This window comes from Anser cygnoides, chromosome 7 (assembly GCF_040182565.1).
Source record: "Anser cygnoides isolate HZ-2024a breed goose chromosome 7, Taihu_goose_T2T_genome, whole genome shotgun sequence".
NCBI lineage: Eukaryota > Metazoa > Chordata > Aves > Anseriformes > Anatidae > Anser > Anser cygnoides.
In genome coordinates this window covers 29,943,786-29,967,850 of record NC_089879.1, presented here as the reverse complement: position 1 = coordinate 29,967,850, position 24,065 = coordinate 29,943,786, and the positions used below count along the sequence as shown (strand labels likewise).

The 24,065-nt window shown below is 37.4% G+C and overlaps 1 protein-coding gene across 13 annotated transcripts in view; it reads left to right on the top strand.

Annotated features, from left to right (window-relative positions):
• Positions 1 to 24,065, top strand: part of GRID1 (glutamate ionotropic receptor delta type subunit 1) — a 699,294-nt gene that overhangs the window by 576,548 nt on the left and 98,681 nt on the right. For 8 of the 13 annotated variants that reach the window (XM_067000674.1, XM_067000673.1, XM_067000680.1 and 5 more), the window contains 3 exons: positions 6,922 to 7,088; positions 8,424 to 8,664; positions 8,918 to 9,004. In XM_067000674.1, the coding sequence (XP_066856775.1) occupies positions 6,922 to 7,088; positions 8,424 to 8,664; positions 8,918 to 9,004 (495 nt within the window). Of the gene's footprint in view, positions 1 to 6,921; positions 7,089 to 8,423; positions 8,665 to 8,912; positions 16,361 to 23,379; positions 23,629 to 24,065 lie in introns of those variants that run through there. The other 5 variants (XM_067000686.1, XM_067000685.1, XM_067000682.1 and 2 more) reach the window with 5 other exon arrangements.

Here is a 24,065-nt window from a genome sequence, read left to right as displayed (position 1 = left end):
GTGAAAATGAAACTTCTATTTCGAGATTTTCTAAACATTTAAAAGGAAGTAGAAATAGTGCAAATAGTGCTGTTAAGTACTTATCTATGTAATGTGGCATTAAAAACAATAATAAAACAAATTACCTTAGGAAAAGGCACATTATTTTACTTCTTTTTATGTTTTGTTTTTTATTTTGTTACCATTCTTATGTCAGCGGACAGTCTCTAGCAGTGAGACTATAAATACTCTTATTCTGTAAGCCAGTTGTATGCTGCCATTTATTATAGCTAGATTTGGCTAAGCCTTAAATGTAGCTGTAGACTGGCAAGCTGTTTAGACTACCAACTGCATTGTCTTTAGGGAGCTGGCTTCTCTGTCTCATGGAAGTGATAATAACTTTTTTATATTAAGTTTGATTTTAATATTGTAGGGTGATTTTTACGTAACTTGATCAGCTCATTCAATTAATGTCAACGACAACCAAATTTACTTCAGTCCCCAAAGCTGACCAAAGCTGCTATTTGATTAGACACATAATTTGGGCTTAATATTTAATAACATTGTCAGCTGAACACTTGTGTTTATAGTTTAAATGTCACTCCTGCTAGCTCATTGAGCTTTTTGAATAGAGACAAGTTATCCATATCAAATATTATGGTTAGAAATTCTGTCTTTCTAAAGAAGAAATGATGTCAGCAAGGGAAATTGGACTTTCCATCCGTAAACACATACTGCTGCATGAAAGGGATGTAAATGTACCTTAAAAAATGTATCGGAAAAGGAAAGTCTAAATCCCTCTAGCATGTAAAGATACCTTAGTCATTTCTCTGAATGAGGACTTGCCTGACACAATGAAAAAAAAACACAACCATATTACTTTTTCTCCTCTCCTCCCCCTTTCCATTTTCTTCATACAGCAACACAGTGCAGCTGCAGTTACAAAAAGAATGCTGCTTTGATGCAAAATGGGAGAGTATTGCTTATTTATGGTACAGGCAGGTATTTCAGTTGTTTGTCTCAGTTCGATTTACTTCTCTTCATTTCCAAGAGATGTTCCTACTGCCTTTGACTGGCTAAAAACAAAAGGACAATAGTGGAAGAAAGTCCTGAAAGCTTTTGTGGCATTTAGTTGCCATGGAAGAGGTTGCTTTTTCAGACAGCACAGTCCCTGTAGCCACAGTGACCATCTCCCATTGTCAAGGCACAGCTTTTTCAACACAAATACAGCCACGGAGAGGGCATTAATGTGCTGCAAAGACATGTAAGCGACAGAAATACATTTCAGAGCTGAGGGTACAAGTTGCTTTGTTGTACTACCAAGGCAATTGAAAGTGGTCATTGTAGATGTAAAATGTCCTCCTCTTCATAAATGTCTCTGCATAGACTAAGAGGTGGTTGCCAGACAAATCACAAGTCCACACAAAATGCTATTTTACCACTTGAGTTTTCTGGTACTACAGAAGGAGATTGACTAATGCTGTTGTGTGGAAAGTTTCTTTCTGGGTCAAGCTATAGCCAGGAACCCTCAGAAGTGTGCTGTGGGGTAGCTCTTGCAGCCTTATCAGTGTTGGTTTGGGAACAGCATACATTCCTAATCCAATTGCAAATCTGAATAAGTTGTTTGCAAAATACCCTGTGGCAGTTGGTTCTTTAGGATAATTATTTGTTATCGTGACTTTCCAAGTGACCTGTAGCTTTTTTCATTGTGAGCAGCCATTTTTGCTTTGAAAGAATGAAGTGATATGGTCCCTATATACTCCCACATACATCTTTTTATAGATATACATGAGAGAATTAAATTGTTATTGTTGTGTTTTTCAAAAGCTTTCCTTTGATGGAGACAGTTTGTTCCCCTGTCCAATCAATTTGGTGCCAAAATTGCTCTGAATCCATTCTTTTCCTCCTGTGTATTGCTTTTGATGAAGTGATCAAATCCAAGTACAGTACAAAATGTGAATGTATCATTGATTTATGCAATAACACAGCAAGAGTTTATTCCTTCCCTTTTTGCTTCCTTCAAAAAGTTTCTCTTCTTCAATGAACAATAAACATTAAGTGAGATCTTTTCTTGTTGAACAAGCACCTCTCCATTTTTAGAGTACAAGTAATTTAAAAGTACAAGTAATTTAAAAGTTCAATGAATAGGATTTTCTGAAATCTTTTTCCAATATTGTCCACACTGAATTTTGCATTGTGAATTGTTGTGGCTCATCAGTGTGTTTTCATGGGTCCTCATAAATTTCTTCATTTCTTGACCTACCAGCCTTTGGAGTAAAAGCAAATGCCCAACTATATTACATCTTGCAGCCCAACTATATTACATCTTGTAGCCCAACTATATTACATCCTGTAGTGGCTCCTAATTATATTAATATTTAAAGAATTTCAACAAGATTAAATGACATGTTTTCTCTTTCGTAAAACTCTGTTGCTTCTCTTATATCATTTTTAAACAGAAAATAAATGTTATCTGAGCCTGTTTTTGAACCGTTCCTCTAGTAACAATGTAAAGGTCACTTCTTGATATTTCTGTGGTACCAGCCACATAATGGGATCAGCTATCATGACACTTCATTTTTGGCTGTAGATTAATGATGAATGTAGCATTATTCCACTTTTTTCTTCAGTGTGGTAGCTTCCTCCAAAGTTTCAGATGAATCACAGACATATCAGTGATGAACTTGAAGTTCATCTCGTTTCAAGTTTTATTATTTCTTACCAAGTTTTCTTGAAAAAAACATAATTTTACAGTCAGTAAACCAGGGTCTTTTGAAAAATATTCTTCCATCTCCCTCCATGTTGAAGAATAACATTATGAGATTGGCTACTGCTTTTCAGAAGTATTACTGTTCTCCTTCTGGTCCTTCTGTCTAGGAGGCAATCTTTCTTGGCCTTTTCATTTTTCACGATTGTGAAGAAAAATTTTAATGCAAGTTTCTTTTTCTCTGAAATCTGTTTTCTTATACCTCTTGAATCAAAGATAAATCTGGTGTCTTTGGTGTTAACCACTACAGTAGTTCCAACTGGGTGGAAGAAATGAGTGCTTCTTTGGCTGAATTTCTGTTAAAGATGTTTTTGAAAGTTTAACTCTGAGTTATTTCTGTTTTGTTCTGCAATATGCCTGCATGCTGAGAGTCACAAAAAGGCCATAGAAAAGGAGGAGAATATCAAAGCCAATTTGAAGTCTAAAGTATAAATTGTATCTTATTGTTCTGTTTCATTTCAGTCATTCTTTATTCAAGTTATCTTACTTATTCTCAGCTGGTATTTGCCACATTCCCTTTTACCCTCTCTTTCTCTATATTTTCTTTGCAATGATGTCTGATCACTAGAACATTTTGATTCTATTTTGGGCCCTAAAACATATAATTCAGGCTTTGGATGGCTAAGCTGTGAATGCAAGAGCACGAGGATATGGAGCTTTGCTGCACTGTGGTCATGATGCGGTTCCATGGATAGGTACACCTCAGTACAGTGTCATATGAAAACAGCATAGCTATGTTTCCTGCCCATACATCCCACGGGTCAGCGCCTGGTATTGCCTGTAATTCTTAGTCAATCTACCTCCTCCTAGCTGTCACAACAGCTATTAGGGGAATGGGAAGCATGCTGAATTTAGACAGCAACTAAGTGTTTGGTCATAAGGAAGCTTTCTATGCAATGAGCACTCTTAATAGTATGAGATCTCTACTCTTCAGAGAAGAAAATGCCATAAGTGGAAGAAGTTTTGGAAGAGAAAAATCTTCCCTGAGGGAAGAGGAATCTTTGGAGAGTCATTTTTTGATAATCAGAGAGGGCAAGCAGTCTCACATTCAGCATTTCTGGAAGTTAAGAAGTATACCTAATTAAGAGTTTAAAGCTCAGATTCCTATTTATTTTTAAGTGGTCAAGATGTCAGAGAAATAGTGCTCTACAGTTGTGATGACACTGTGTAGAATTATTTGTCATAAAAATATAAAATTGTTGCAAGAGAGACCTGGTAGACTGTTTATTACTACTTACATTCGTAGGGCGTAAGATAGCAATATTGCAAATGCAAGAGAAGTAGACCTTGTTAAAAGATCTGTCTAACCTTGAAAGTCAGTGTACAAAGCTCTTCTACATATAACGAAGTGCAGAAAACTGGGGCTTGAATGGTAGAATCAATAATGTGATTTTTCTCTAGACACTGCCTTATAATTGAAATCGAATATTTGAGGAAGACTGTGTTCCTCAAGTATTAGTAAGAAAAAGATGAGGAATATAGGACATGTTGTCAATGTTCTTTTTTTTTTGTAAACTGTTAATTTGAAAATATGATTCATGGAACAATTCTGAAACAACTAAAAGACACAGCTATTTAAAAAAAAATCAAAACATTTTAGCACAGTGACTTAGACAAAAACTTTTTTTTTCTCTTTCTGTACATATATCAGGCAAGTTTTTGTTCTCTAGCAACACAGATTTTGAATAAATTCTGTGCAGAGTAACAAATGCTATTGTCTTTGGTCCCATGACTATGTCCTTTTTAATGCAGTAGAGCTTGCACACTGTTTTCTATCATAGGTAGTAAAAACCTGTGTACTCTTTACCATAGAACACAACCTGAGATGTGCACAAACAGGGCTTGTGATGGTCCTTCCCTGCCAGGAATGCCTGTGGGATTAACACCCATTGTCTGTTGTCCCTGACCAAGTAGGAGGCCTATCAGCACCATCACAGATGTGAAAGCATGAAATGAGAAATGTTAAAGCCCATCACAGGAAGAGCAGAGGGCAAGATGCAGAGGTTTGCTGCTAACAACCCAGTTAGTTTTGGGTACATGATCATTCAGAAAATACCTTTGAAAAACACATTTTAGGCTTTCAAGAATATACATTGCCAGCTGAATATAGGCTAAATGCCTTGAGGAATCCCTCCCTCACCATCCTTTATTTTTTATGCATCCTTGTGTTGATAGGTTATGAAACCATTTCTGGCTGTCACATACAGTAAACAGAGATTTATTTGTTCTTTCCTCATTTCCACCACCATTATTAGTTCAGGTAGACAGCCAGGGATACTATTGCAGGTGTGGAAGTCTTGCTCTGGTCTGGTTTCATACAGTACCATTTAAGTGAGGGAGATTTTTATGAGCATGCTTGTTTAGTAAGTTGTGTCAGTTAAATAAATGTATGAATTTAACAGTAAGCTCCTGTAGCTCTTTTTTTGTATTGTGTAATCCCCATGCTGTGTTTTACACTTTAATGATGTTTTGAGGTAGTGTAACAATTGTTGTCTCAAGCTACATACATTAATTACTGTTACTCTGAACTGACCAGGTAGGTAGCAGAGGAGAAAGCAAACCACACTGGTGACATACACTTAAAAAAAAGTATTTTCAAAGTGGTCAGTACAGGATCATTTAAATCATACCAAAAAGGAAAGCTATAACATGTTTTTACTCTGGCTTAACTCAGAACCAAAGAACTTGGGGATCTTTGAGTGCCTGGATGCAGACAGAATGTAACGGGGAAAAGAAGGTGGATTGTGGCAAGTAGCTTACAGAAAATCCAGGCAAAAACATAATTTTCAGTTTTATTTCCCTGGATTCTATCTATTAGAGGATAATTCACCCATCTGATTTATTGTCATGTTTAAACAACTGTCAAGGACTTTAGAAAGCTATGGTTTATATAAAAGGATGGTGAAATAAAATTAGCTTAATTGCTCAACTGAGGAATTCGGTATAATAAAAGATCTAAGGGAGTCTTATGGGCTTATAGGTACGATTCAAAACTGAGCTTACACAAAATGGAAAATACGTGGAAGAATGTCAGCACTGCAGCCATTGGCTAGGGAAGCTTGGTGATTCAGTTTTCATGAAGAAATATAGGAAGGTTTTCAGCTTTCCATCTTGCTTTGTTTTGACCTAAAGAAAGAAAGATATGAAATTACCCAAAGGTGTTTTGCATGTGTGTGTGTGTGTGTGTTAGTACTTTTTTTAATGTCTTGGAAGTCTGCACTCGTGATTATTCATGCATTTGCATTAGACACTCCAGCCCGTCTGCTCCATTGTGCTCTATAGGTTCACTAGAGACTTAAAAACATACTAGTTAAATTTATTAGGAAACCAATGATTACTTTAACCAAACAAAATGATGATTTTTTTCTCTTACTGAATCCCTATCTAGAGACTTTTCTTACATCTTATGTTAAGCAAGGTGATTTACATTCATTATATGCACTACATGCAGGCATTGGCTTGAATCCCAATTAAGGCTAACTTTAAGGACATCTGCATGGGTGTGTGATAAAATAGAACAAGATTTGTCCCAGAAGTGAGCTAATAGGAGATGCTGGTGATTCTTCTCATGAAGAGGGAACTTTATTTTTAAGCTCAGAGCATGCTTTTTTGTTACAGGGCTGACATAGCTCTTGGAGGGCACTTCTTTTACTTACACGTTTACTTGAGAGAAGCTGTAAAATTCTTGTTCTGGTGACTGAGATGATTAGGAAACACCACTTCATGCTCATCCTGTACCTGTCTACTTATATAAATGTATGGAACTGGTCCCACTCTTGCTAATCCATGTTTCCTACAAAACATACATCAGATCTCATCAGTTAAAGCAATGGCTTTGATTTATAATTAATTATCTGTTATGTAAGCCTTTCCTAAACTTACAGTTGACTACGTCATCCCATGCGCTCTCTCTATTAAAAATGGAAGACACATTAGGGAGTTTTGAAGTAAAGGAGGTACTGCTGGGAAAAGCATAGGTGAGGTAAGGCTGGGATGGAAGAGTGTTGGAAACATATTAAGGTTTTGGAGGTCTACAGATAAGCTGTGATCTTAATGAAATAAAGCATGGAGTAATGAAAAGCTAAGGGTTTATGTATTTGCCTTTTTTTTTTTTTTCCTCGTACCTAGAAATGTAGTTTAGTTTATATTTTGTTGTGTTCATGATGTATTTACAGGCAAAGAAAGGAAACTATGCTTTTCTGTGGGATGTGACAGTGGTGGAATATGCTGCACTGACAGATGATGAATGCTCTGTGACAGTCATTGGAAACAGCATCAGCAGCAAAGGATACGGAATTGCACTCCAGCATGGAAGCCCCTACAGAGATCTTTTCTCCCAGAGGTAAACCAAAACAAAGCTTGTTTTATAGGATTCTTTTCTACTGCCAGCGTGGCAATCCCATTGGTGGTTCACTTCAATTTTGGCATTGACCGTTTATTAAATAAACTTAATTCTCTTCCTCCTGTGACAGCAAAAAGGTTATGAATTCAGGTTTCAGTAAAGCTGCTACTTCTACTCTGTGTGCATCTGCTTAGAGAGGAAAGGACTGGAGATGGTGTGTGGCCTCACACCTCCAGGCAGCACTGGCCCTGGCAGAAAAAGGACCGGTGTCCCCAGAGCTCTGTATGAGCTAGGGGAAAGATAAAAGAGAGATTTTGGATTCCTACTATGCTTTCAGGCTATGAAGCAATGTCTTTCATGCAGCAAGCAAGTAATAATGTCTCAGTTTATCCTTCAGGGTGGAGAGACAGGTTGCAGCCTCACAATAGTACAGGAAAACAAGAATTGTTGAGTATTGCATGGGACTGCCAGGACTTATGATATCTGTGGCATTTCAGTGATCTCTGAGCTATCAGATGTGAGCGTCTTTTTCATGTCAGCATGTACACTGAAAGGAAGACATGCAGTTGTGCAGTCACATGTGGCCTTAGCAGAAGGTGAGCACTTCTCCAGGTGGGAAACTGGCACAAGATTTCCCCATCTTGCTCATTCTTTAGAAGGAGGAGTAAAGCTCCAGCTGTGTAACCAAAAAGAAAGCTGCCTCAAGAGAAATCGTTGTTAGTAAACAGTAAAAACAGTTATCAAACCAAATCCAAAATGAATCATTCATGGAGAGAAGGGACACTTCACAAGAGGCAAAACAATGATTAATTAGCAACTGTTAACACTAATTCAAGCATGAAGTAACAGCATTGGAGTAAAATCCTTTTGAATAAGCCACATTTGCTGAAGTAAATCAGTTGGTCGCTGCTTAAACAGATTTGTATTAAATTGTGCACAAATAGTAGCATGTTTAGTCTCATATTCTTTTGAAATTATTGTGGGAGAGCAGCAGTGGAGTGGGCTGTGTATTTCACTAGTGGGACCAGCTGTTGCAGCTGAATGTAGACAGATCAGCCATGACTAACTGGAATATGGTGATTTCCCTTGGGAATGCTTCTTGCACTGCAATGGAATTTCTGACAGTCATCTCTTTTCTAGTTACCTAGTAAAGTTTACCTGCTGCTGTGACTAGAAAGATACCCTATATAGCAGAGTTTCAGATGAATCCTACATGGGGGTGGTGGATGGCAAGAAAGTTTTGAACTGTGGGGTAGTACATGTAAGAGGAAAATAATGGAAAGATGTACAAAAATTGTCATTGAATTTAATGCTTGTGTTTTCAAATTTCTGCAGGATCTTGGAGTTGCAAGAAAGCGGAGATCTGGATGTTCTTAAACAGAAATGGTGGCCACGTATGGGGCGTTGTGACCTGAATAGCCACACCAACGCACAGACAGATGGGAAGGCACTCAAGCTGCACAGTTTTGCAGGCGTTTTCTGCATTTTAGCAATAGGCCTTCTTCTTGCCTGCTTGGTGGCAGCACTGGAGTTGTGGTGGAACAGCAACCGTTGTCATCAAGAAACTCCGAAAGAGGTCCATAACTTTTATTCTTATCACAATTAAAAGTAGAAAACACAAAAGAGAGAGCAAGTGGAAGGCATGGGATTTTAGGTGCTCTCATACAATAAATTTGATTTATTTTGATTCGCCATACTAAACTTTGCATATAACTTTTTGGGTGGTTGTTTCTAAACAAACAAGAAACCACAACATGTCTTTTGTGCACATGGAAGGTGCCAAACTGACAGCCCTGGAGACTAAAGTCCTCTATTTATTTATAGAGCAGATACAGCATGGGCAGCAGCAGTGCAAACTTCCCCACATTGCCTCACCAATGTGCCTCAACCCTGACCTGGAGAGACCACCTTTAGGGGTAAGAGAGTAGTTCAGAAACATGCCCTCGGCCTCTCTGCTGTGAGTGACAGGGTGGCCAGTCATGGGCACCCAGTCGTGCCAACTGTGGTGATGTTTTCTCTGATCTAAGACCCCATCCACTGGCTGTGAGAACTGTGTCCATCTTGCACAGGCTATACAGCTGCCAGCAGCTGGTATTCATTTTCCTTCATGGCTGACCTAGGCTAAGTTTGAAGAAGTACATAAGCAATTAAAAATAAACCATCTAGTTATTACTGAATAAGCCATATTGCCATGACACCGTTTAAATGCTTCCTTTCTTTTGAAATCAATTTTATTTCTAAACCTAGGGGCCTCTGAGTAAACTGATTTTCATATGACATTTTACATAGGAATATGCATCTGAGAATTTCTTGTTTTTGAAATGTTTTGCCATGGTAGCAAGTAATAGTTAGTAAAGCTATGATAGAATAATCAGTCCATACTCAGATCTGTTTTGCATGAAGCCTGTATTTGTTTACATAGATTAAATGTTTAACAAACTAACCTCTTGTAATTTCTGAAACAGAGGCATTTGTAGGTGCTTTCATCTTGGAACAGATGTTTGTTACAACTAAATAATAGCAGTGAGCTGCACTACAGCTGGAAAATAGTACATAGCCCATCAATTCCAATCTATGTTTCTCAGATTGCCAGGAGTATTACAATAATTGACGTACCTATCACCTGTAAGCAATTCTGCCAAATGGGATCTGAAGATATATGTTGCAGTCTGTAATGTTGTGAAATATTTATCAGTAAGATTCCATTCCTCCGAGTTCCTGCTTCTCCCATTTGAATTCATCCATCAAATGTCAGTGATAAACATCTATATTGTGTTTGTGGGACAAAGCTGTAAAGTCACTCGCCTGTGGCTCCGCAGCGTATAATAGCTAAAGAGAAATTTTGATTAAAAGGAAGCATGTCTCCACGTTGCACAATGCAGCACTCCAAAAGCAGCCACAGAGAGAGCACAAGTAGGTAGTCTTGCTTGTAAACAAGCTTTCAAATGAACATAAATGCACATTTAATTGTTCTTTGGTTAAATACTGTAGAGTTTTGCCCTGCTGCTTTGTAGAATTCACTCCACATTAGCATCACTAAGGCCTAAACCTTAGCAGTAGACTGTTTAGTTACCACTGTGAAAGCCCAGCAGGGAAAGGGGCAGGGACCTTGTCTAAAGTGTCCTAACATTACATGTACACAAGCATTGGTCTTGCCACAGTCTGGAGTGCATTCTCCTTTCTGCACTCAGGGACTCACCTTTACACATCTTTGTAGAGTGAGACGAGGATATGCCCCACAGGCAGGATTTCATACAGGTAGGGTGGAAAAAAAAATCAGCCACTTTTATTGCAAGGAGTTTTAAATACTTAATTTCCATCTCTAAGGAAGAATCTGTCTTCCTGACTTTAAATGTTTTCTTTATACCCATTTCCTTCATTTCTCTTTTTCTTTTTCTCTCTTTTTTTTTTTTTTTTTAATCTGTTACAGGGATTGTTACAGATCCCTGTATGCCTTCCTCACCCCTCTTATCACCTAAAATACTGTCTTTTCTCCCCTCCCCACTCCCCTCCACTTTCCCTTTCCCTACAGTGGGCTGGAGGCTGCTCGTCACATCCTCTTTTGCAGTTTTCATGACGAATGGTAAAATATTTTCAAGTTTCCATCTTGTAAAGTGTACTACAGTTACCCATATGGCAAAGCTGTACTCAGGAAGATCACATGCGTATGGGAGTGAGTCTGCCCATAGAGCACAGCTGATCTAGGGTTAAGCAGGACAAGTTCAAGTCAGGCACAACACATGTGAACAGGCTCAGAAAAGGCTCGTCTTGTGGGTGCTGCTGAGAGAGAGGGAACAAAGTTGGTGGGAGTCCTGGGACAAGTACGTGTTAAAGCTGAAAGAGAAAGTGAGCGTTCCAGACAAAAGGGCACCAGGGATGAGGGTTCACAAGTGCAAGAAGATGGAGGAGAAAGCATAAGGATGGCATAAGGGGCAGACAGGGTTGTACATCATGAGTGGTCCTGAAAGAGGACAGGCTGATGCAGAGAAATGCAGGAGGCTAAAAGCATTTCTGGAATAGGTCAGAGTAGCTGGAGAGAATGGTGACCATAAAATACACTTTAATAAATTAGTGAAAGGATGTAGCAAACATTTCTTAGTAGATTAGTTAGCAGAGATGTTTAGGTACTCATGAGGAGGGACTGAAGTGGGATTCCTGATAGCTACTGTAATCAAGATAGGAACCAAGTTTTAGAAGAGATGATGATATGCAGATTGGATGAAGATTTTCAATTTATTTAAGGAAACTAAGTTTCAAAACTTTGGAAAGGATGGGTCCAGGAACCCCTCTGCTCAAGCTACAAGTCAGGAACAATAACTGAGCTGTGGGGACTAAAAGGAAAAAGAGGATTTTATTTCAAGGAGTAATGTATTTAGGGATAGCTCTTTTCTGTAACTACATATTATCCAACATTTCTACAGCAGTGGCCATAATAACAGAGCTACAACATGCATAGCACATACATATCATTAAAATCTGCCTCTCTGCAGCATCTGATACCCCATCCAAGTCGTTAGTTCAGTAACAGCTGCCAACTTAAGTCATGCTGCTGACTTCATTTTTCTTCTGCTTCTTTTGGTAAGGCTGTGGAAAAAAATGAGTATTGTTGTATCACCTAAAAATAGTGGAAATTAGAATTTCTCCTGACCATTTTCTTCTGTGAAGTGCAAAGCCTCAGAAGGTCACAGAAGGGGCCAATACTTTTGCAGACCAAAACTGTACTTTGGCTTTGGTAGTCACCTCATGCAGAAGAAGAATAGCATTCTCTGCAATAGCCATCATAAAGAAAAGGAGGCAGTCAGTGACTACTGTGACCCTTATGCTGTTAGGAGCTTTGTAAATCAACTGTAGAAAATTGGATTCAGGTTTGAATGAGGGGTCATCATAACTTGCAGAGCTATTTTATAAGTTCCTGTCTTTGGCTTGACCCACACGTTGGTTCTATCATGCCAATTGGGGCCAACTCAAAAAAACAGATATTGGGAAGATTAATATTCAACTACTCTGACAGATTCATGGCAGGGTTGGGCAGCTATGCAGCTTGCTGGAGTGAAAGAGAGCATTTTAGAGACTATAGTTTTATCCGTTGAGGGTCAGCGTGAAGCCTGTAGCCAAAAGAATGTGCAAAACTTTCATTATCACTGGAGAAATGTTTTCAGCTGACATTAAGGTGATGATATGTGCCAGTGCCTAGGGTTTTCCTCTTCCTTTTTGTATTCCTATGGCTTTTGTAGAGATGATCCTGAGCCAATACACTGAGACGTTCAAGGACTCAGAGGTCTGTGTGGTATAAATCACAACTCTTAATTACAGTGAGTGTAAAAAATGCAGTGTCAGCTATGTAACTGAGGGATGTTTTTTTTGAATCCTGACAGCATATCTTGGACTTTACAAATATAGATTGTATTGGTGTTATTTTTTTTTTTTAGCTCGTCTCAAAATTAAACAAGTTAAGTATAATTTCAACCCATTAAGTCTGTTCATTAAGATGAACCTCCAGAAAAGATGGACTTTATTTTCCCAAAACACTCAATTGCCTTTGGTTCACTATTCTGTCATGCAATCAATAGTGAAATTTCTTGCTTCAAGAGTGAAGACTGGGTTGGTATTTTTGTTTGTTTGTTTTTGTTTTTCCTTTCAGGATGTATATACAGGATATTTTGATTCTATTTGAAGTAGATTTGTAAAAACGCTTCTAATGATTTCTTATGTGAAAATCATAATGTGATCCCTTCTAATGCTTCCTTATCAAATCAGATTAACAACAGAAAGATTAGCTCCAACAATATCAGGAAAATTGTATAGCTGCAAGACCATGCCAAGTTCATCTTTTAGGGTTCAAGTTTGTCATCTATTAAATTTGGAAAGATATTTGGTAGTGTTTAAGTGCCCGTATTACTTTCTACTTCAGGAACATTTACATTTGGCTATCTTTTTCAAATTAGATTTTATAGAAATTATAATCAGCTTTTCATAATTACTGTTAATGCTCAGCCATCCTATACTCACTGTGAAATTTAGTCAGCTCATATGTTTATTGTTAAAATCTCAAGTTTTCACAGTCTGCAATACCAATACCTAATCTTTATACTCTGATAGACTTGAGAGATCTGGAGAATTGTAAAATGAAAATTGAAAGTTAACATTGGAATATCTGTTCAGTCACTCTGCTCTATGCCCCTTCTGGATAGCTGAACAATCACACAGTTATTGAAACCCAGTAGCATAGAAATGTCAAGCTTTAATTATCTCTGTATTTCTATATCTTTTAGTCCCATGCATTTATTTTATGATGTCAGTAAACTCTGATATAATTTGCATCATTTAACTGCCAAAAACTTCACCACATCATCACTTTGTTCCTATCTTTTATTTCATTTGACGGACAGTTTTCAAATGTTCATTGTTGTTTTGATCCAGTATAGCTGCTTACTGCAACGGACTCAGCAGCATCCTTTGTGCTTTATCAGCTATGTCTTATTGCAATGTATTGTTCCCCTTGAAGTTTATTACCTCTGAGATCTCTTCAGAACTATTAGGAAATCACTCCTTGTTCATCCACATACTGTACTCCAAAACAATAAAAACTTAGAAGAAAAGATTATAAATCATATTATTCATGGAAATAAAAGTTGAATTTTTCACTTTTCACAGGATGTATTCACTAAAAACAAATTAACAGACAACCTCGTATCAAAGAAAATTAGTCACTTTAGGATATTATACAAGATAATATCTTTGCTGGGAATTGATACTTGTTGCGTCTTTCATAAAGGATGAGATTGATTTACATATTGTTAATACAGATCTTGAAAGATGATGTTAGAATGATCTCAAGAAATTCTTGGTTTGATTCTTTCATAGCTCTGATAATACATATTATAAATCAGAAATGTATTTTCTCCAGACTGTGCTACTCCTAGCAATGTTGAGTGTTTCATGAGCTGTACCCAATGTGTTTGTGATTTTGTAGTGCATGAAGATTATTATTTTTTTTAGTGAATAAGGAATAACATCATTTGCCATGTACTCATTTGCTACTAGCCACTGCTTCAAAACTTGTGTCCAGTTTCTAATTCATTAACAATTGTGATCTTTGCAGCTTAGTTTCTTAACTTGATGTTGCTTCTGCAAAGTCATTTTGTTTGACATAATCTTTTCACTTTTGTTCTCACTTTTTATTTTCAAATTATTAAAAGGGAGCAGCAATTCAAGTACTGTCTGGAGTGGGAACAGACTTGTTACTAGTAACAGCATCTTATCATTATTATTACTTATTATTATTACATTGGCTACTCCCAAGACTATTTATTTTAAATATTTTTGAATCTCAAAAAGCTTAGACTCTACAATATTTTCTAGCTCTGTAGTATAGCGGGAGGTGTAGCAAAATTACTCTGAAGATTACCACAAGTATATTGCCAGTGTTCAGGATGAATGAAAGAAAGACTTTATCTCTTTCCATGGCAGCCTTACATGATCTGCCTTAAATACCCCTGCTCCCATGTTTGATGATATGCAAATTCCAGCCTACCTCAAAAATCCGTACTTCCAGCTTTAGCAGTCATGAATGTTATTCACTAGGACTTTCCTCTGGCATTAGAAGAATATGAAACCCAGTGTACCTCAGAAATGGAAATATGAGCTAACAGATATGAGTCCAATGGATCAAAATTTGTCACAGCTAAGAATTGTGATCTGCACCATATTCTCCTACTATTACTCCATGGCAATTGAGGCTTCCATACCTTCAGCATGGTGTCAGCAATGTTGGTTTTGATTATTAAAGTCTTATGCCTTCACCACTGTTTTCACTATCCTCGTCTTTCTCTTTGTCACTTCATTTACATTGTCTCCTTTGTTATCTTTTTATCTGACAATTTGATTTCCCCTGGGATGGTTCCTTTTGTGAGTGAAAGGAAACATGAGATCATCAAGCTGATGTTTTATTTTCCATTCATTGCATGTCTTCTATATTTTATCTTTTTTTTTAAATTATTTTTTCTGTATTTTTATGACATGTCTGAAATCTTTGTACATTTTTTGCTCAGTTGCATATAAGTGATCATTTATTTGTACCACTGTATTGTATTCTACTTTTCTAAGAAAAAATAAAGTGTTTTTGGGGAAAATAAATAATGCAAACACTGGCAAAATAATGCATTTTAATGCCATCTAGAAATTCAGTTTCAAACTAACTTTGAATATAATAAAATGGAAAACTTCAGCTGGCATTTTAAAATCAGCAAAGTAGTGTTAGGAATCAGTCATTCCAGAATGCAAAATTTAATGTTATTTCATGACAAAGTACAAGCTCGATGTATCAGTTCCAAAAAAAGAGTCCAAAAAAAGAGGATATTTAAATTGCTTTCTACAAGAACTGAAGTGTACCTTAACCAACTCTGTTGTCTTTTTACATGAATGAAGAAACAAGATTTTCTCCTTAGAGGTCCCTAATGGTGATGCAGATATTCTGTAATATCTGATCACAAGCAGTGTGTTCATCCAGAATCCAACGCAATCGATAAAGTCTTGCTATTGATCACCATAGATCTACTTCCAGGTTGTAGTGGATTAAAAGTGACGTGTCTACCTGATGACTAAGGACATTTGGCCCAGGCTCCTGATACCCACAGTATTCAAGCATCCATTTAGTGCCAGCATATGTCCCTAGGTGAAAGGAAGCAATTTTTGTATTTTGTTTAATTTTTCTGTCAGTCATATAAGAAAAATGGGATTCTTAAGGATATGATCTAGACTTACTTAGCATAAACCCTAAGGAAAAAAAATAAAAGGAAAAGCTGAAGAGAAATAAGTTTAAAAAATGCATGTTGCTGTACAGAGAACTCAGAAAGAAACAACCTGTTTAAAGTTCCAGTTTGGTAGTGAATTTAAGTACTTGCTTAAGTTGCATTATATGACCTATCCCAGAGAACTTCTGTGGCTACTCATGTGCTTGGCATGAGCTTGTGTGTTTTACTGAATTGGAGCCTTAATGTGTCAGATTCTTTTAGATTCTTCACACAATGTTTACAGAGCTAATGTTTGATATTTTATCTCAGCCTACAGTGGTATTGGAGAGTTGGCTTCTTGAGGAGGTTTGAATGTTCAGTAATAATAAAGTCAGTTAAAGATTAAAATTATAATAATAATAAACATAAAATGTGACTGCTTCCTCAAGATTTGGTTGTTTGTTTGTTTGTAAAGGGACCTGGATGTTGATCCAACTAATTGTTTTAAATGCGTACATATATTAAATAAGATCTCACCCAGCTCAAACTTCCATTCACCTTAGATGTAAGATTAAACTTAAGTTGCTTTGGAACCAGCATGTCTAAATCATAAACTGGAATTTACGTGTATACTGAAGTGATTTTCTGTAGATGTCTACAGTTTTTGTGCAGCAAAATCTGTTTAGGACAGATAGGTAGCATATTTTAAACTTGGTCAGACTCTTTTAAAAGCTGTTGGCTTCTTCTTGAAAAAAAAAATATTAGTACTAGTAACTTATTGTACAGTAATAACAGGCAACTTATAAATCTATTTGTCCATTGAAATTAATCATTCTTATAATACCTGAAATAACCTGTTTCCTATTCTCAATATTAGAAAAATATTAAAGAAACCCAAGTGCTACTATTGTGGAGAATAGATCTTTTTGCTCAACATAACAAGTGGTATTTTTTTTCAGAAGTATTCATTATCTGGGATTTCTCTGTTGGAACACCGCTGGACAGATTTTCAATATGCTGAGCTATCTAATGATTTGTCCATTTCTTTTCTCATATTGAAATAGGAGCTTGGGCTGTTTCCAAAATATGTCCTCAATGGGGATGCAGAAACCTTTAAAAAATAGTTTTAAAGTAAAATACACGACTGATAGTCAGGAGTAATAGTTTTCTAAGGCTTTCACGTAGCTGAAGTGGAGGAGGAGAGGCTTTGCAAGGCAACTGTTGCTGGGCACCAAGAGGGTTGCAGAAGCAACTGCTTGTGTCTCCTGTGCCACATCTCTCTGGTACTGTGGCATGATAGGAAGAGTGGGAATTTTTGAGATTTGCATTTGACTAGGCTAGAATGGTGAAGAAGGATGGTGACCAATGTGTTATGTCTGATGTTCCAGTAGCATAAATCAGACTGGTAAAGGGTAGCACTGCTTTGTTTTGGGCTCAATGGAGTGAAAAATTATTTCCTTTATGAACTAGATAATAATTTAGCATTTAAAAATTGTGTAAAAGAATGTAAAGAATCACCTTATTTTTTAGTGAGTTTTGGAACAGAATGTTGGTGAACTTAATCTTTACTTTGTAAAAGAATAATCTGTCATCTCACGGGGTGATTTTCTGATGTCGTAGTTGAATTCTGAAACCACCACCATCTTCAAGGAAAATCCTGTTTGGTTGCAGTGCCTAGAATTTGCTATTTCAAACCAGAAGTATAACAAGTAATAAGTATATGTTTGCTAAAAAGAGTGAAATATTAAATATACTGTTAGCCTCACTGTTTTGATCCTTCTTTTTCTCCCCACATCTTCCTTTCCCTTTCTGTCTGGAGATGGCCAATGATGTGAGGCTGGGCCTCAGAAGTATGGTGAGAATTTATAATAAACATACAGATAATTGGTTTGTTGTTGAAAATGCCTGCACAGATGAATCCTTGCTAGTTTTCTCCTCATCATTACCTCTCCCTGGAAGTCCCCTTGAACCTGATCTTTGTGTTGTTGTAAATGCCTGTAACTATAATATATGCGGAGTGTACACAGTAAAGGTTTCCCCATGTGCTTTCTCCTAAAAAAGAGTTCCTTTGCAGAGACATTGGCATGCTTACAGCATTCATTCACTACTGCATTTTGCTGCTTGTGTTGGAAAATTGTTCTGTGCATTCTCTTATATCCATTTATTTTGAACCTCATGAAAACTGTGGAAACATCCGTATAATGTGAACCAGTCATTCATTTTCTTTGTAGTTACCGGCTTCTAATGCTTGTGAACCAAGTTTGGTAAGGATTTTAAAGCTTGAATACTTCAGCATGATGTTAAATGTCCCCTTCTGTATTAACGAATGAGGATGCTATCGCAGCCTCTTACCTTCTGGGTTTGAGTCTGCTGTTGGTTGTGAGGACTAGCCACTATTTCTGTGTAATTGCACTTAGCTCATGGATTACACCGAATATGGGAGTAGGTCATTGAAAGAGACTAGGGGTCTACCTGCCGTTACCTAATTTGTAACAGATGTGCCATTGGTACTCTTTCCTCCATATTTATTCACACTGTGCTGTATAATGAGGTTGCAGTTGAAAAGGAAGAAAAAAAAATAATAAGATGTTCAGCTAGTTTAAATTGGTGTGCATCACGTGCTGCGGTGGCTTGGTGGGGAACTTACTCCCCTCCTGGCCAAAGCTTACAGGCCCAGACTATGGGACAGTTGTAACCATCTTCAGAATTAGTTCCCTGGCTAGATGTGGTTGTAGGTTAAACGAAGCCGCCCTGAGCAAGGGGGACAAGGTGAGTGTGGAAAGATGTGGGCTACTTCATGAAACTCCTTGCTGCAACAGCAGTTCTGTAGCAAGTCACTGCCACTTCATTGGTCTTTGGCTTTTTGTTAAAAGTTTCTTAGTTTTACTAATTATAGGTATTTTTTGGCTGTAGGAAGGTGGGAATGAAATTTGGCAATGTATCTGAAGGATTTTTCTATCACATTTACATCATCTTTGTAGTATTCCTAAATTTATTTTTTTCAGGTTTACACACAGGGAAAGAATATTTCTGTCCCTTCATAATAGAATTTCTGCTCTCTGGTGAAGGAGAGCACCTCTTAGTGAATAAGGTAGCCTCTTCTACATATTTTTTATGAAGTTTTATTTCATTGAAGATGATTACTCATCAATTGAAATTAATATTTTGCAAAACTCTCTAATTTATTTTATTCTTTCAATTGGATAACAGTCTACTGGACCTCAACCAATGTCAGTCTCAATACATTCTTCTAACGGCTGTTTTATGGATGATAGCTTACTTAATTGCTTATTTAAAATCCATGGTATTGTTTCCACCAGAAGCCTGATTACAGAATTGGGCCTATTTATAAAAGTACGCTTTCAAGTAGACTCTTGAGGCGCATCTGTACTTATTTCTCATAAGATATTGTTATGGTCAAACCAGCATCTAGCAGAGTACACTCAGAAACCACTCTGCAAATTTTATGTAACATTAAGTGCTGTTTGACTAGGTCAGTTGCCTGTGTTAAATTAATGACAGCAAACATACATCATCGCTGCATCTGTTTACACATCTGTCTGCATTTCACTGCATTGTCGACTGTAGAATCTCTAAAAATAATGACTATGGCAAAGAGATTTGTATTAAAAAGGGGGGCTATTTGTATTATATAACACCGTACTGTGTTGTCATTGTTTTGCAGCACATCTATTACTTATATCTTCACTGCTTTTTCTTCCTGAGAAAGCCAGTTATGTCTGGTTTTGCCACTTTGTCGCAACCTCACAGAAAAAAATAAAATTACAGTTCTACGTATGCAGTAGTTGCAGCTGAAAGCGATGATAATGACCCTCTATGAATACAGCATTTTAAAATAAGTCTTTTCTTAAACAAATGGGGAGCTGCTGCCTCTTCATTTCTCTTTAACAAGCTAAATGTTTGAGTCGATGATGTCTGAACCACACCAAACAGAGGCTGGGAGCTGGGTGGAGCTGTCAGTTTCCATACTGAGCTGAGAGAATAGCCGGTGGGCACCTGAGTGGGGAAACCTCCCTGTTTTGCTTTTATTTCTCTGCTTTGTTTTTCAGTTATGCAGTTTGCCTGTCTGTTCATGGAAGTGTCCCAGAAACTTCCTTCCTGCGTAGCTGGGTACATGTGTGCCTTCCGTCATTCTGTCTATCATGACCACTGATGCTTGTATCTTCCACGTATGCATATGGGTTAAGAGGTGTTGCTACATGGATGGGAAAGGGACTGGCCTCTGACCTGGCCAAGGTCACAAGAGGGGATGTCTGTCTGAGGCTGGGGCTTGACTCCACTTTTGAACCCCAGTCCTATTTACAAAATTGCCTAATTTTCTAAAATAGTTCTTTCACAGAATGAAAATGCATTGTTAACATTTAACTCTTGGTTTGGTTTCATCCACTCAAAGATTATCCTTAATATTGTCACCCAGGACAGAAACAACCAAACAAAACAGAAATGTTCTGTAATTGGTGATTAAGACTATATTGCTCTAAAAGATCTCAAGCACTATTTTCAGCATATCTCCTGAGCCTTATTAAGAACTGCATTAACAGGCTTTTTTTAATACTTGGCACAGTTATCTGCATCTGACCGGGAGGTATCAGCACATTCATGGTAGTCCCTCCATGTATGTGCCTGCCTGCCCCTATTGGCTATGTTTGTTTTATTTGTTTGTGTGTGTGTGTGTGCTTGATATTTAGGGTCAGGATCATCAGTCTTATACTTATCCTCTAGTCTGTTGTGGTTTAATTTGCATGTGTGGGGTGCAGACGTGGTTCATCACAGTTTTGGAATAGTTCTAGCATTAAATTTCTCCAGATATCCACTCTGTGCATTTGGCCCTACTGAAACTACTTCATCAACTCTCTCTAGAGTCTCTAGAATTTGAGGTTAACTGACTCCAAATCTCCCAAGTAGTTTCACGTTCTTTTAATCTGACTGCCCACACGCTTTTCACAGAGCCCACTGTCAGAAGTCACAGAAAATAAAATAGAAAATACAGTGATTACACTTTAAGTCATCCTATCAGCTTTTTTATCTTGCCATAATTTCTCTCTGCATGATAAAGCCAAACTTAGTTAGCTCTGATAGGCAGTCACAGTTTCTTGCAGTCACTGTTGTGCAGAGCTAGTTGTTTTTAGATAATTCAGGTAAGCATCCTTCAAATCCATGCAGACACTTGCCACAGCGTGCTCCTGCTGTCAGTCATAGACCATTGAACCTGTCGCTCAGGATCAAGTGCTTAGGATGTATCAGAAACATGCCCTTCATTTGCCCTTACGGAACTCAAACTCGTTGGGGAAGAATGACATTTAAATTGGTATTTATGAATAAGATAATTTCCTGACCAGAAGCAATGTTTGGGTAGCTGTTTTCCTTAAGCTGGAGAAGGATAAGCCTGTGTTTATAATTCATTTTCCTTACACGTGATATTTTTTTCTTCCTTTTACTGATTAACTTCTTCAACTGATCTATTTGTAGCATAACATTAATATTGAAAATAGAATTATGAAGGCAGCAAAGGAAAAATATTTGATCTCCTTTTGGCAACAGAACCATATACATTTATCCAATAACTATATATGAAAAGTGACGTTGAATTGGCATGAAACATCAGAGAGGTGACATATTTATAATATTAACTAAGTTTTGCATATTAAGTGAAAAAAAAAAAGAGAGAGAGAGAGAGAGAGAGAAAAGAAACCTTCAGTAATGTGCCTGCCCCAGACACTGAAGTATTAGGTTTGGAGCTCAGTCATTCATCTCTGAAAGAGAATGAGCTGGAGCTGGAGCCAGAAACGTTTGTGAAGAGAAGCAGCAATGCTTCCTGCAGGGAGCTGCCTCTGGCCAGGGAAGGCTCTGCACTGGAAAACCAGCACACAAACCTCCTCGTTAGTTCCAGCTTTTCCCTTCCAGCTGCCAGATCTGGTACCTCTGCCATTCCCTAGCTCCAAGCCTCAATGTGCTAATTTATACTGATTTAATAATTTCAATTCCTTAATTTTGCCACAGAGATGCAACAGTTGATGAGAACAGTTGCAGCATCAGAAAGTTTGGAATCTTTTGCAATGCTACATTACCATTTCACAATTAAGATGACAAAGCTTCAGGAAAAAAAATGCCAGCTAACTAAGGGTTTTAAGGTTATAACAAATGGCTCATTTTTAATAAGAATTATAGAACTAAAAGTAAGGGGGAATACAGAATGTCATAACTTTTTAGATTTGTTTGTTTGGCTTTATTACCTCTTAACCCTTTTTGTTTATCTTGTTACTTTTCTGTAGCATATGTTTTATTATTGAATTTTCCAGGAGACCAATAAAGGAAAAAGATGAGGTTTACAGAATTTACAAATTCTGCAAGCTTCACTTGTCAAATTAAGCTATCACAACACCTTCCATTCTGGAAATCCTAGGATTCAAGGGAGTCTTCAATTATGCAAGGAGAAACTAATCTTTTCAGGTGTTTCTAATCTTTACTTTTTGAAAAATCATTCTCTCAACATTAAGACAGTTTCATACCAAGCTTGACATTTTGTTATTTAGCTGCTCTTCATCTAATAAGACAAAGAAAAATGGAAGAACCTTTAAAACGTTTTTTTATTATTCCTCAGAGACAGAGTTGTTTTCCTTAACCTTTACAAACATTTTATTTTAGTAACAGAAAGAAGAAATAATGTGAACTTCTGGGCTCTTGGAAGCCTTTATTTTTTTTTTCCCTGATCTTAATAAGGCCAGAAAGTTGTCCTTAGTGCTGAATAGAGTTAGAAGTAGGCAAATGAAATCTCTACCCCTACCTACCTCCTAAAAAATAATCCCCAGCATTTACTTCTCTACTTAATTTATGAAGTGTTCTGTAGTAGATCAAAAGTGATGTCTGTGTTTCACTTGTATAAACTTATGTTTATATTGTGAAATGTTATGCAACTGCAAACGCACCATTTCTGAGCAATTCCATTTCTGGGCTGGACTGCATAGAGAGGAAGGGAGGGTAACTCTGTTAGGCTAACAGAGGGACACTTCCAAATGGTATGAAAATTAATAACCCCTCTGGTCTGAAGCAGGAGATGTCTATAAAGAGCATCTCATCTGTGGCTCTTTATATCTCAAAAAAGCTAAGCTAAATATATACAAGGATTAATTCTTTGAATTTTATGACATATTGTGCACAGATGCTCCAAAAGAGGAGTGCACTTCATTCACTAACGTGTTTTTCCTTGGCAAACAGTTGATAACTGCGTGTTGCAAATACTGGAGCTGCACCATTCCCCCGGCTTGGCTAGTTATCCCAGTCGCATTACTTCTGTTCCCATAGCAAAGCAGGATGGAATGCACTGAGGATATCCTTGCCATCAAAAAATACAAATACCAATAAAATGTTGATGTATATTTTCACTCGAAATGATCTGAAGAAAGCATTAGTATTTGGTAAAAGCTCATAAAAATGCAAATGAGTCATGAACGTTTCTCCAAAGTCTTATTTAGGAAAATTTGTTCCTCTAGTATTTGTGCAGTTCCAACCTGAATTCTCTACTTTTTCTTTTCTTGTAGTAGCGGATTGGCAAGAAAATGGGTCCCAGATAACTGGAGTGCAAACCTAGGAGTCTAAATCAAAGTGAGCAGCATTTCTGAGAAAAGGAAGTGTAGAACAGAGGACCTGAAGAAGCACCACATGACGGGCTTCTGGGAGTTAGCTTCCTTAGACATAGATGTCATCAGACACTGCGATAGCCAAACTTTGCAGATAAGCAGGACTTTGCCGCAGGCTTTTGTTGGTAGACAGATAAAGAAAACACAAAAGTACCTGGCGAGATGCTGCACAAAACGAACCTGCCCACGGAGGTCGAGCCCTTAGTCCCAGCTGGGGATAATGTAAGAACACTTCCTACTTTTGCCCCCAGTCCACAGTTTTACTTCAAGAAGTCGAGATGCATAAAGTCTATAATGAAATCCATGTAATACTCTGGCCAGTATATCACAAATCCTTAATTTACCTAGCTATGGAGTTCATGAAGGAGCTTCTGCATTACTGTCAGCTTAGTGCATTGTCTAACTTATAGAATAAGGAGCCTGACATGCCAGGTTGGTAAAAAGGACTTAACACAGCCGTACCATCTCTCTAGTCAAGTATTGTCTAGGCCCTTTCTGCCACAAAAGTTTTTATTTATTTGCCATTGATTTTCCCTAATTCAAAATTAGTTGATTAGAAGATTTTGCTGAAAAAGCAGCATTAAAAA